A 12,500-nucleotide genomic window follows, 5' to 3' on the forward strand; every position below is an offset into this window, starting at 1 on the left:
AGATACAGTAAGATTTAAATGAACTAACAGCCAAATTACGTAAAAAAAAACAATTCAGTTACCTTCAAATTAACTGAGATACAAAATTACATCACGTTTCATTAGACTCAGTTACGTTTGTGATGTAATCTGACCTCGTGAAGCACCGCCCTTCCTCACCCCAGCCTGTTTCAATCAATACACCACAAATAACTCCAAGGTTTTCGAAGGGCGTCTACACCTCACTGCCTAGGTCATCTGTGGTCTTATCTCACCCGGTTGGATATTAATAAGTTTACGTTAGGAGGCTAGAAAATGTTTGGTTAGTTGATCTTATGTGCGGCTCAAAAGGTGCAGGGAGTATTGGCTGAAGCTGTAGAGGTGAGGTGAGGTGATGTAATGTGACGCTGTTTGAGTAAGACAGATGAGGTGAGGCTAGGTTTGGTTTGGTTAGGGTAGGGTACATTAGGTTAGGTTCAGTTTGCTTTCAGTAGGGTAGGTTAGGTTAGGTTAGGTTAGGTTAGGGTAGATAAGGTTAGGTTTGGTTTGGTTAGGGTAGGGTAAGTTTGGTTAAGTTAGGTTAGGTTAGGGTAAGGTAAGTTAGGTTAGGTTAGGTTAGGGTAGATCAGGTGAGGTTAGGTTTGGTGTGGTTTGGCTTGGCTAGGGTAGGGTAGTGTAGGTTTGGTTAGGTTAGCATAGATCAGGTGTGGTTAGGTTAGGTGTGGTTTGGCTAGGGTAGGTTAGGTTAGGTTTGTTTTCCATGCATTTTAACACACACTGGATAGGTTCTTACTTAGTTCTTGCTTGGTTTGGATGCTTGCTGACACTGGAGGTGGGCCAGCGCTGCCTGTCATCCCTCTGCTGTGGTCACAACTGGTCTGGTATAGAATTTAAGGCTGCTGTGCATAATGCTGTACATCCCAGGACCGGTGGCTCATCCAAGACTGTCCTCGGAAAAGAAGTTTGGATTTTAACTTGTTCAGCGAGGAACCAGTGACATTCATTGTGCTTTTTGGTAACCATTAAATATTCTCGAACTGCTGTATGCTGTACCCCAGACTGGCGGTGACGGGGGTTTTAATCCTAACTGGCGCCTGTGTGGGAAGTGTTTTCCTTAAGCAGTCATCCAGTCGGTGGGTTTAAGGTGCCTGCCATTACAATTCCACCCGAGGGTTCATTACTAATCTCTCCAGCACCTGAGTGTAGATGGTGACGCAGCCTTCCCTCCTCTCCTGATTAGACAAAGTTTCTTCAGCCTTTCCCAGTGTGACAGTTCCTTGAAGCCCTGCATCTGTCGTGTGAAGGCGCGCTGGACTAAGGCTTGCATTTCTCAGTGTGGGGACCAAGGGTGGCTACAGTAGAGTAAGACAGGCTGTACAACCACCCTCCGGACCCATCACACAGGCCTTCTGAGAATAAAAGGTTCTTGACATCCATTCTGAAAGTTTCCTTGTGTTTTTCAGTGTCTCTTCAGTGTGCTGCGTGAAGGTGCCACCCCCACTCACCTGCACACCCACACTTCACATGGGCTTGCTTGCACGTGTCAGCTATCACTTGTGAGAGGGTGGTGCTCTTCAGGATGTCTTCAAGAATTACTCATTTTATTTTATTTATTTATTTTTTTATCATTAAAGTGCATGTTGTTGTTTTTTGGGCAGTTATAGATATTGTTCAGGTTCTCTTACAGTTGTTGACATCCTCTTCAGTCTGCAAGGCTTTACAGACACTGGTGTTGTCTGCAGAGGATGATGTGATGATACTGTGGGCCATGACACATCCTGACCCATGTCCCCCATCACTAGCAGGAATAGTAAAGGAGCCAGCACAGAGCCTTGAGGTACACCACTCATTACTTGGTCTGGCTGGGATGTAACTCCATTTGGTGACACTGTGTGAGTTGTACATGCAAGGAAACTGTGGACCCACACTCACAGTTAGCCAGTAATTCATGGACTAAGCAATGTGTGGAATAAGACGTCTTGGTACACTCTTTATCAAACACCTTTGCAGAGTGTAGGAATGCAGCACCAACATTCCTTCCTTCAGCAACAGGTGCAGCACTCAGTCACAGCAGGCAGGTAGTCGGGAGAGGCACGACCTGCCCTTCCAAAAACCACGGTGGCCAGAGCTTAGCAGGACCTTTTCTCCTGGGTAACCGTGGATGCGACTCCTCACAGCTCTCTCAAAGACCGATACGTGAAGTGAGGGCTACGGCTCTGTAGTCTTTAGCCGAGTCTCTGCTGTATATGTTTGATATTATGTACGGGTATACCTACTAATGTTAGCTAGAGTAGGGTACTTATTAGTATGTGGCAACTCAGCCGTGTTCCCCTCAGGACACGCCGCCGACTTCAGCAGTAGCAGCGAGACCTGTACTCCAGTTAGACGCAGGATTATACCACCCTTGTATTTCTCCTCTCCTGTGCTGCTTTACGGATTAAGGACCTACAAACAACACCTGAGTTTCCTTCACCTGCTGTAGTGCTAGAAGGAGCTCACTCTAGATCTGCTGCCTCCTCTGGACTGGTGTCTTGACTGCCTTCATGTCTGCGGCCACCATTCCACTGCCTCAGCAATGGCACCGCAGTAAATACAGAGGGCGTGCAAGGGCTTCTGTGCATTAAGATGAGGCTTGGTGCACCATCGGGGCCAGCCAGAGTTTGGCTTCAGTTCTTCGTGGCTTCACACGTATCGCTCTGCAAATTTCACGTCGTCCGTTGCGTCGTCAGCGGGGTGAAAAAAGTTCCGGTATCAGTTACAATCTTTGACCGTCTGGGGTGCCGTACACTCCTTGTATTACTCAAAGATTTTAGTTACCTCCACAGCCTCTTGTTTGTCACCGCTGTGTGTTGTGACGGCTCCAACTGAGGCTTCTGTCCTTCAAAGCCTTTCAGTACAGCTGGAGAAGAGTTTGGTGTTTACCTTTGTGTTAAATGTGGCCATGGCTTCGTTGCTTTTTGTCTCTGCTTCGTGTGACGTCAGGCTTCTGTACAGAGCACTCTTAAGACTGCTAAGGGCATTCACACACACACACACACACACACACACACACACACACACACACACACACACACACACACACACACACACACACACACACATACACACACACACACACTCACACACACTACAAACAATATTTACCTCTTTAACAAATAATTCATGAGTAGAATGCCTAAAAAATTACTTATTTACCTTATTTCATCACTAATATCTGAGCAGGGTACTACTGAAACATTATGAGGGAGTGAAGAGTCAGCACTGGTGTTGGGTGTGGCACAGGCTGAGGTGTGTCTGGCACTCACACAGGACAGCTGGGGCACCATACACACACAAGGGGGCCTGCAAGCTTAGCACTATCATCCCCAAACACTGAGTCACACTTCTACATAATTTAGAAACCTGTAGTTGAAGCTACAAGGGATTTTGAGAGTGTTTTGAATATTCTAGTGACAGATTAACAATATTTCTACATTATTAACAGGAGAAACACTCTTGAGAACGTGGCTAGTCATCAGTGTGGAGAACGTGGCTAGTCATCAGTGTGGCCTTTGTGAATAGCCGTGCCGGGAGAACTGTCTCTCCGAACACCGGCGTCTGTGTTGGTGTGTGTGAGGCGGGGCAGTGTGGTGGAGAGCCCAGGCAGTGTGTGGGGCAGACAGTGGTGGTGAAGTGGTGTGTGTGTGTGTTTGTGTGTCCTGGTGCACAGCCACACACCGCCCAGGCCCTGTGCACGCCTGCTGTGGAGTGCCTGCAGAGTCCAAGCAGCCACAGTGAACAGTGCCACACACACACACACACACACACACACACACACACACACACACACACACACACACACACACACACACACACACACACAGCTGGGCACTCTATGTCAAGGCTGCCCAGACTGGCTCACGGTGCACCTGTACCGGTCACTGCCAGAGCCACACAGGAGGGCATGCTGTGGCACTTTATGACAAAAATCTTGATCGTCACAGAAGGAGTCACGCTGCTGTTCACTGTAGTTATCATTTCACTGCACACTGTTCAGAGATGCACCTAAATGTCTGTGTTTGGAGCGTTTGTGTGTCACTGCACAGGCCCGGCTGGTGCTGCGGCAAGACCCTGACTGGCAAGTGACACAGCACCAGGCTCAGGACAGTCACTTATTGCTGTGTACATCATGTTTTTCACTATTCAGATATACAGTATTGCACCTCTGCTGGGTCAAGTTAGGTTAGCTAAGGTTAGGAAGGGTTGGTTAGGTTAGGTTAGGTTAAATTAGGTTAGGTTAGGTTAAGTTAGGTTAGGTTAGGTTAGGTTAGGTTAGGTTAGGTTAGGTTAGGTTAAGTTAGGTTAGGTTAGGTTAGGTTAGGTTAAGTTAGGTTAGGTTAGGTTAGGTTAAGTTAGGTTAGGTTAAGTTAGGTTAGGTTAGGTTAGGTTAAGTTAGGTTAGGTTAGGTTAGGTTAAGTTAGGTTAGGTTAGGTTAGGTTAGGTTAAATTAAGTTAGGTTAGGTTAGGTTAGGTTAAATTAAGTTAGGTTAGGTTAGGTTAGGTTAAGTTAGGATTAGTTAGGTTAGGTTAGGTTAGGTTAAGTTAGGTTAGATTAAGTTAGGTTAGGTTAGGTTAGGTTAGATTAGGTTAGGTTAAGTCAGGTTAGGTTAAGTTAGGTTAAATTAAGTTAGATTAGATTAGGTTAGGTTAAGTCAGGTTAGGTTAAGTTAGATTAGATTAAGTTAGGTTAAGTTAGAAAAAGTGAAGTTAACTTAGGTTTGGTTATGTTATGTTAGGTAAGATTAAGTTAGGTAAGGCTAGGTTAGGTAAGGTTAGGCTGTCAGGTTAATTAAAGCTGGTTAAGACAGAAATATAACAAAATTTTCCTTCCTGAACTGAAACAAAAGCTTACATATATTTAGTCATTCAGTAATTCATTTATTTATTATTTTTCTTAATCAACTAAAAATAAAAGAAAAATACAACATAGCAAGTTATTATTATTACTATTATATTTCTTTATCACCCATTCTTCTTTGTAGATGGAAGTGGAAGAGGAGGAGGAGAAAAGAAGAGGACAAACAGAGGAAGAGGAGGAGGGGAGGAGAAGAAGAGGACTAACAGAAGTAGAAGAGGGAGAGGAGGCAAAGAAGAGGAAAGGAGAGAAAGACAATGAGAAGAGAAGAAAAGAAAAACAAGAAAAACAAGAAAAAATGACAAACTCACTTAAACACCAAACAAACACACAAACACACACACCCCAAACACTCCCAAACACCCCAAAAACATCCCCATTTGAGCCAGAAACACCCCAAGGGACCCCAGACCAGCAAAACAGCCCCACACACCCACCAAACACAGCTACACCCCACCCAAACACCGAAAATAAGCCCCCGTTTGAATCAGAAGCCCTCCAAGACACTGCTACACCCCAAGCAAAACATCAGACCACAACTACACCCCACCCAAACACACCCGAAGCAACACACCCCTCTGAGACAAACACAGGGGCCCGGATTTCCAAACGACAGATGAAACGGGCACTGAAACACGCACGCTGGCTGGAGGGGAAGGCCGACAGAAGGCGTAGACAGAGAGAGAAGGAGAAAAAGAAGCGTTTAATGGGTCTCACATCATCCGGACCGTCTCGAAAGGCTCTGAAACGAGTCCGGATGTCGGACAGCGCGTGCAAGGTTCGTGTAGCCATTGACATGTCCCTGGAAAGCCTGATGGACGACAGGCGGCTGGGGCAGTGCGTCAGGCAGATCGGAAGATGCTACAGTGCGAACAGGCGAGCACTGCAGCCTTTACAACTTTACGTGACCTCGTTTCAAGGTCGCCCGAGGTCACAGATGGCAACGCAGGTCGGATATGAAAACTGGGACGTCAATTTCCAGTCCCAGCACTACCGGGACATCTTCGCGAAACCGGACATCGTGTATTTGACGTCGGAAAGTGCAAACACACTCACGGAAATTGACGAAACCAAGGCCTATGTCATTGGAGGCCTAGTCGACTACAATAGGCTTAAAGGGCACTGTTTAGGCCTAGCAGAGAGGGAGGGGGTAGCAACGGCCCGCCTCCCTCTCTCCGACTACTTAGATATGAAAAGCAGGAAGGTTCTAACGATCGACCAGGTGTTTCAAGTGCTGGTGGGGGTGGTGGAGGGGTGTGGGTGGAAGGAGGTGCTGCTCTCAACCCTTCCGCTGAGAAAAGGTGCGCGGGGTAAGGACAATGAGGGGGAGGAGGAGGAGGAGGAGGAGGTGGAGGAGGAGGAGGTGGAGGAAATGAAGACTGTGGAAGATGAGGTAGATGAAAAGAGATTTGTAGGGGAGGAGGAGGAGGAGGAGGGAATAACAAGAAATAAGAATTAAAGAAAACTGTGGAAGAAGAAGAAGAAGAAAAAGAAAGAAGAAGAAGAAGAAGAAGAAGAAGAAGAAGAAGATGATGATGATGATGAACAAAAAGAAGAAGAGATAGAAGTCAAATGAGAGAGAGAGAGAGAGAGAGAGAGAGAGAGAGAGAGAGAGAGAGAGAGAGAGAGAGAGAGAGAGAGTATACAAATAAAGATAAAAAATAAATAAATATTTGTTTCCTTAAAAAAAAAAAAGATAATATAGAAGAGGAGGAGGAGGAGGAGACAAAATAGGACGAAGAAGAGAATTGGAGAAGGAGGAATAACAGCAATAATAATAATAATAATAATAATAATAATAATAATAATAATAATAATAATAATAATAATAATAATAATCACAAATCATATACATACACAGCTAACCATATCTGTAGTCTTGGAAAATAGAAAAAATAAACCAACACTTTACCTTATTACGGAGCCCCTGCAGCTTCCACACGCGCCGTACTTGCTCCACAAATCACTAAAAGACTGCAGATTATAATGATACCACTCAAGTAATTCAACAACAAGTGATGGCGCCGATAAATGAGAATAAGTTGTGGCGTTTGCCTCTAAGCGCTACCGTCACTTGCTCGACATACACACGATTCAATTCTCTATTTTGTCGACATTGTTGTTTTTTGTTTTATTTTCTTAGTTGTTTTGTTTTCTTCTCATTTTTTGTTTGTTTATTTTGTGTTAATTTGTTTGGTTTAGTTTATGCTGGTTTGTTTTGCGTTTGCGATTTATCTATTTTTTATTTTATTATTTTTTGGCTCATTATTATTATTATTATTATTATTATTATCATTATTATTATTATCATTACTACTACTATTATCATTATTGCTGCTGTTGTTGTTGTTGCTGTTGTACTCTTCTTTTCCCTCTGATATTCTATTCTCTCTCTATATATATTATTATTTAACTATACTCATTCATTCATATATTCATTCATTCATTCATTCATTATGTGTATCGAATTTCCTGCTATGAATTAAAATTATAACAAACTGCGATTATTTTATTTACATCCATGCACCCACAGACTCACCCACACCCATCCAGACATCCACCCACTCATCCACATCCACTTATTAGTGTGTGTGTGTGTGTGTGTGTGTGGCGGGAGGCAGGTGACATTTTGGAGATTTCGGCTAATTTGTCTGCTCGGCGCTGGTCATGGTGACTGGGGTGCCGTAAATATTGTTACTGGAATTATTTCACTGCAATATTACGTTTGCAAGTCAATATAGCGGCAGTTTTTGTGTTTTTAAGGGTTTTTATAGTAGTCTGTAACAATTGGAGTGTGGGAGGCCTTGGAAGTTCGGTATTTTATTTATTTATTTATTTATTTTTATTTATTTTTTTATGTAGGAGGGACACCAGCCAGGGACAACAAAAATATATATAAATGAATAAATGAATAAAAGGCCTCACTGAGATTTTTACGTAAGTTGTGTCCGTTGATGCACTTAGAAATTATCGTACTTCTAGCTAGGTTACGTTAGGTAGAAATTATCGTACTTCTAGCTAGGTTACGTAAGGTAGAAATTATCGTACTTCTAGCTAGGTTACGTAAGGCTATTGTCCTTAAACACACACAAAAAAATAAATAATAAATAATAAATAAATAAATAAATAAATAAATAAATAAATAATGCAGAAAATAGATAAATAACCTCGAAAATAACCCCAAATAATAAATAAAGAGGAGTGGTGGCCATCTTGGTCTTCAGTTGAGGTGCCCCAGCCGCCATGATGGTTTGTCAGAGTCTGGCGTTCCAATATTCAACTTATTCTCCTAAGTCCTTTATTTCAGATTATCAGTAAGTTTTTATGGATTATAAAAATATTTAGTGATGTGTTGAGTGTTTTCCATGCGTGTGTTGAGAAAACTGTCGTAAATCTGAGGCAGTTTGCGTACATAAATGTCGTTATTTTCGTGTACTTTTAAAAAACCCTATTACAACATTTTTCCTTGTGCTTGTAATTCAGATTTTATTGCTTCTAAAAATCGTTGATGGAGTCTACAGTGTTTTGTTCCTGGTGAGTTAAAAAATGTGGACTTTTAAGTGGATTTTACAAGCATGTTACAAGTGGAAGGACCAATACTGCAACAACTGACGCATTATACTCATTATTCATTTAAAATCTGTCCGTTTCCATTTAGTTACGGTCACCTGGGGATGGTTCCAATAATATTTCGACCAGATTAAGGGTACAGTGTTTTCTGGTACATTAAACCTCGTAACTATGCATAAATTTGTAGTATTTAGAGACGTTTTAAAATCTGTTCGTTTCCATTAAGTTACGGTCACCTGGGGATGGTTCCAGTAATATTTCAACCAGTGTACAGTGTTTTCTGGTACACTAAACTCGTAACTATGCATAAATTTGTGGTATTTAGAGACGATTTGAAAGGGTTAAGTTGTGGGTTGAGAGCAGGAGAGTCAGCTGTGGTGAAGAGACGTGAAGCAATTAGAGGCGGTTGTTAACATCACTCGCAGGGAACGCACGGTGCTAGTATTCAGGAACTGTTGACTCTGGACCTCCCTTGACTGTATTTAAGAGTCCCCGGGAGTAGATGGCGTCAGTGTTGTTGTGAATGAAGTGGTACAGTTGTTAGGATATAGTGGTCCGGTTGTCTTGTGTTCATTTTGTCCTTTGTAAGTTTTCATGACCTTTTTTTAAATACGATGTTCTGGAGTTTACAGTGACACCCTTTCTTGTTCTTGCACCTTCCGAAGAGTGTGAAGAGCAGGTGGTGTGGTTGGTGTCACTAGTCAGGCTGTTAAGTGGTGTTCAGCTGCACTAGTTATGGGTGATTAGGTTAGGTTAGGTTAGGTTAGGTTAGGTTAGGTTAGGTTAGGTTAGGTTAGGTTAGGTTAGGTTAGGTTAGGTGGTTAGGTTAGGTTAGGTTAGGTTAGGTTAGGTTAGGTTAGGTTAGGTTAGGTTAGGTTAGGTTAGGTTAGGTTAGGTTAGGTTAGGTTAGGTTAGGTTAGGTTAGGTTAGGTTAGGTTAGGTTAGGTTAGGTTAGGTTAGGTTAGGTTAGGTTAGGTTAGGTTAGGTTAGGTTAGGTTAGGTTAGGTTAGGTTAGGTTAGGTTAGGTTAGGTTAGGTTAGGTTAGGTTAGGTTAGGTTAGGTTAGGTTAGGTTAGGTTAGGTTAGGTTAGGTTAGGTTAGGTTCGGTTAGGTTAGGTTAGGTTAGGTTCGGTTAGGTTAGGTTCGGTTAGGTTAGGTTAGGTTAGGTTAGGTTAGGTTAGGTTAGGTTAGGTTAGGTTAGGTTAGGTTAGGTTAGGTTAGGTTAGGTTAGGTTAGGTTAGGTTAGGTTAGGTTAGGTTAGGTTAGGTTAGGTTAGGTTAGGTTAGGTTCGTTGTGTTAGGTTAGGTTAGGTTAGGTTAGGTTAGGTTAGGTTAGGTTAGGTTAGGTTAGGTTAGGTTAGGTTAGGTTCGGTTAGGTTAGGTTCGGTTAGGTTAGGTTAGGTTAGGTTAGGTTAGGTTAGGTTAGGTTAGGTTAGGTTAGGTTAGGTTAGGTTAGGTTAGGTTAGGTTAGGTTCGTTGTGTTAGGTTAGGTTAGGTTAGGTTAGGTTAGGTTAGGTTAGGTTCGGTTAGGTTAGGTTAGGTTAGGTTAGGTTAGGTTAGGTTAGGTTCGGTTAGGTTAGGTTAGGTTAGGTTAGGTTAGGTTAGGTTAGGTTAGGTTAGGTTAGGTTGGTTAGGTTAGGTTAGGTTAGGTTAGGTTAGGTTAGGTTAGGTTAGGTTAGGTTAGGTTAGGTTAGGTTAGGTTAGTTGTGTTAGGTTAGGTTAGGTTAGGTTAGGTTAGGTTAGGTTAGGTTAGGTTAGGTTGTGTTAGGTTAGGTTAGGTTGTGTTAGGTTAGGTTAGGTTAGGTTAGGTTAGGTTAGGTTAGGTTAGGTTAGGTTAGGTTAGGTTAGGTTAGGTTAGGTTAGGTTAGGTTAGGTTAGGTTAGGTTAGGTTAGGTTAGGTTAGGTTAGGTTAGGTTAGGTTAGGTTAGGTTAGGTTAGGTTAGGTTAGGTTAGGTTAGGTTAGGTTAGGTTGTGTTAGGTTAGGTTAGGTTAGGTTAGGTTAGGTTAGGTTAGGTTAGGTTAGGTTAGGTTAGGTTAGGTTATGGTTAGGTTAGGTTAGGTTAGGTTAGGTTAGGTTAGGTTAGGTTAGGTTAGGTTAGGTTAGGTTAGGTTAGGTTAGGTTAGGTTAGGTTAGGTTAGGTTAGGTTAGGTTAGGTTAGGTTAGGTTAGGTTAGGTTAGGTTAGGTTAGGTTAGGTTAGGTTAGGTTAGGTTCGTTGTGTTAGGTGGTCATGTTAGTCGTGGTTCTAAAGGTTCCAGCATGTACATTCATCCAAGGTGCACCATATTGACTTATTCATTGCTTTATTTATTTATTTATTTTTTTCTATTTGTTTTATTTTGTAACTTCTGAGCGTCTGTTTATTTATTTATTTATTTATTTTATTTTCTATTTGTCTGTTTCATTCTGTAACTTTTAAGTGTTTATTTATATATTCTATTTTTTTCTATTTGTCTGTTTAAATCTGTAACTTTTGTGTGTCTGTTTATTTATTTACGTATTTATTTTTTTTTCTATTTGTCTGTTTCATTCTGTAACTTTTGAGTGTCTATTTATTTATTTATTTTTTCTATTTGTCTGTTTCATTCTGTAACTTTTGAGTGTCTGTTTATTTATTTATTTATTTCATTTTTCTATTTGTCTGTTTAAATCTGTAACTTTTCATTGTGTGTAAGAATACTTCAGATTTTTTAAAGAGTTCAGATTTTTTTAAAGAGTTTCCCATTCTTAATAAATCACATTAATTGACCTTACAATGTTTTTTTCACCGTGTTTACATTCCGCTAACCTTCCAATGGGTTCTTTTCAAACTATCTTTATCATTAGTCAGGCTAGATTAGGTTTAACATCCCCGGCATGAGTCAGAGAGGTTGGCAGGGCAGAACACCGAGGCATTGCAGAGTCAGTGTGTCAGTGACGCCACCAGACCCACGCCAGGGACACTCCTCTGCACCCTTTCTCCGGCAGTGGTCAGTGTGTGTGTTTTTATTTATTTATTTATGTATGTATGTATGTATGAGGGACACCGGACAAGGGCAACAAAAAAAAAAAAAAAAAAAAAAAAAAAAAAAAGGCCAATGAACACAGTCAAAAGTTGTAGTCAGAAATTGAAGGGTAAGTGTGTGGAAGCCTCCCTCTTGCAGGAGTTCACGTCACAGGAAGGTGGAGATACAGAAGCAGGCAGGGAGTGCACAGTTTGCCAGAGAAAGGGATGAATGACTGAGAATACTGGTTAACTCTTGCATTAGAGAGGTGGACAGAATAGTGGTGAGAGAAAGAAGAAAGTGTTGTGCAGCGAGGCCACGGGAGGAGGGGAGGCATGCAGTTAGCAAGATCAGAAGAGCAGTTAGCATGAAAATAGCGGTAGAAGACAGCTAGAGATGCAACATTGTGGCGGTGAGAGAGAGGCTGAAGACAGTCACTGAGAGGAGAGAGAGAGAGAGAGAGAGAGAGAGAGAGAGAGAGAGAGAGAGAGGCTGAAGACAGTCAGTTAGAGGAGAGGAATTGATGAGACGAAAAGCTTTTGATTCCACCCTGTCTGGCAGAGCGGTATGAGTGGAACCCCCCTGACAGAGTTAGCAGCTGTGTGTGTGTATGTGTGTGTGTGTGTGTGTGTGTGTGTGTACCTAGTTTTTGTTTACCTATATCCTAGTTGTGGTTTACGGGAGCAGTCTAAGCTTGTATAGTGTTTTCATGGCTAATTTTCTTCAGTTTTCCTTACAATCTCGTGTATGCTGCATCCTTGTTGACTCTCTTTGCAGCTTGTCCCACGCTCCTGCTGTGCTGGGACGGAACTGTGCTTCTTAATATAATATAATGTAATATTAATATAATACAATATAATATACTGTGTGTGTGTGTGTGTGTATGTGTGTGTGTGTGTGTGTTGGCATATTGCAATGTAGCTGTAGTCATGATTGAACCTAACCCTGCTGCTGCTTCTATCAACACTACTACTATTGCTGCTGCTGCTGCTACTAATACTACTTCTATTGCTATTACTACTACTACTGCTACTACTACTAATACTAATACTACCACCGCTACTGCTACTATTGCT

General features: G+C 42.0%; 2 protein-coding genes and 2 long non-coding RNA genes across 5 annotated transcripts in view; 2 read left to right on the forward strand and 2 right to left on the reverse strand.

Annotated features, from left to right (window-relative positions):
- The window catches only part of LOC135096352 (tRNA methyltransferase 10 homolog A-like), a 6,770-nt gene extending 273 nt beyond the window's left edge, over positions 1-6,497 (forward strand). The window contains exon 2 of the mRNA XM_063997817.1: positions 5,001-6,497. Within this exon, the coding sequence (XP_063853887.1) occupies positions 5,001-6,332 (1,332 nt within the window). The 3' untranslated portion in view covers positions 6,333-6,497. The remainder of the gene's footprint in view (positions 1-5,000) is intronic.
- Positions 1-7,428, reverse strand: part of LOC135096349 (glutamate-gated chloride channel-like) — a 104,366-nt gene extending 96,938 nt beyond the window's left edge. Inside the window, exon 1 of the mRNA XM_063997810.1 lies at positions 6,786-7,428. The gene's annotated coding sequence lies outside the window, so the exon portion shown is untranslated. The remainder of the gene's footprint in view (positions 1-6,785) is intronic.
- LOC135096354 (uncharacterized) overlaps positions 1-12,500 on the forward strand; it is an 89,677-nt gene that overhangs the window by 73,614 nt on the left and 3,563 nt on the right. The window lies entirely within an intron of this gene.
- Positions 10,291-12,500, reverse strand: part of LOC135096353 (uncharacterized) — a 3,274-nt gene continuing 1,064 nt past the window's right edge. Inside the window, exon 2 of the long non-coding RNA XR_010264708.1 lies at positions 10,291-12,500. This exon is cut by the window's right edge and continues 775 nt beyond it. This is a non-coding gene — a long non-coding RNA (uncharacterized LOC135096353).

This window comes from Scylla paramamosain, unplaced genomic scaffold, assembly GCF_035594125.1.
Source record: "Scylla paramamosain isolate STU-SP2022 unplaced genomic scaffold, ASM3559412v1 Contig3, whole genome shotgun sequence".
NCBI classification, from domain to species: Eukaryota; Metazoa; Arthropoda; class Malacostraca; order Decapoda; family Portunidae; genus Scylla; species Scylla paramamosain.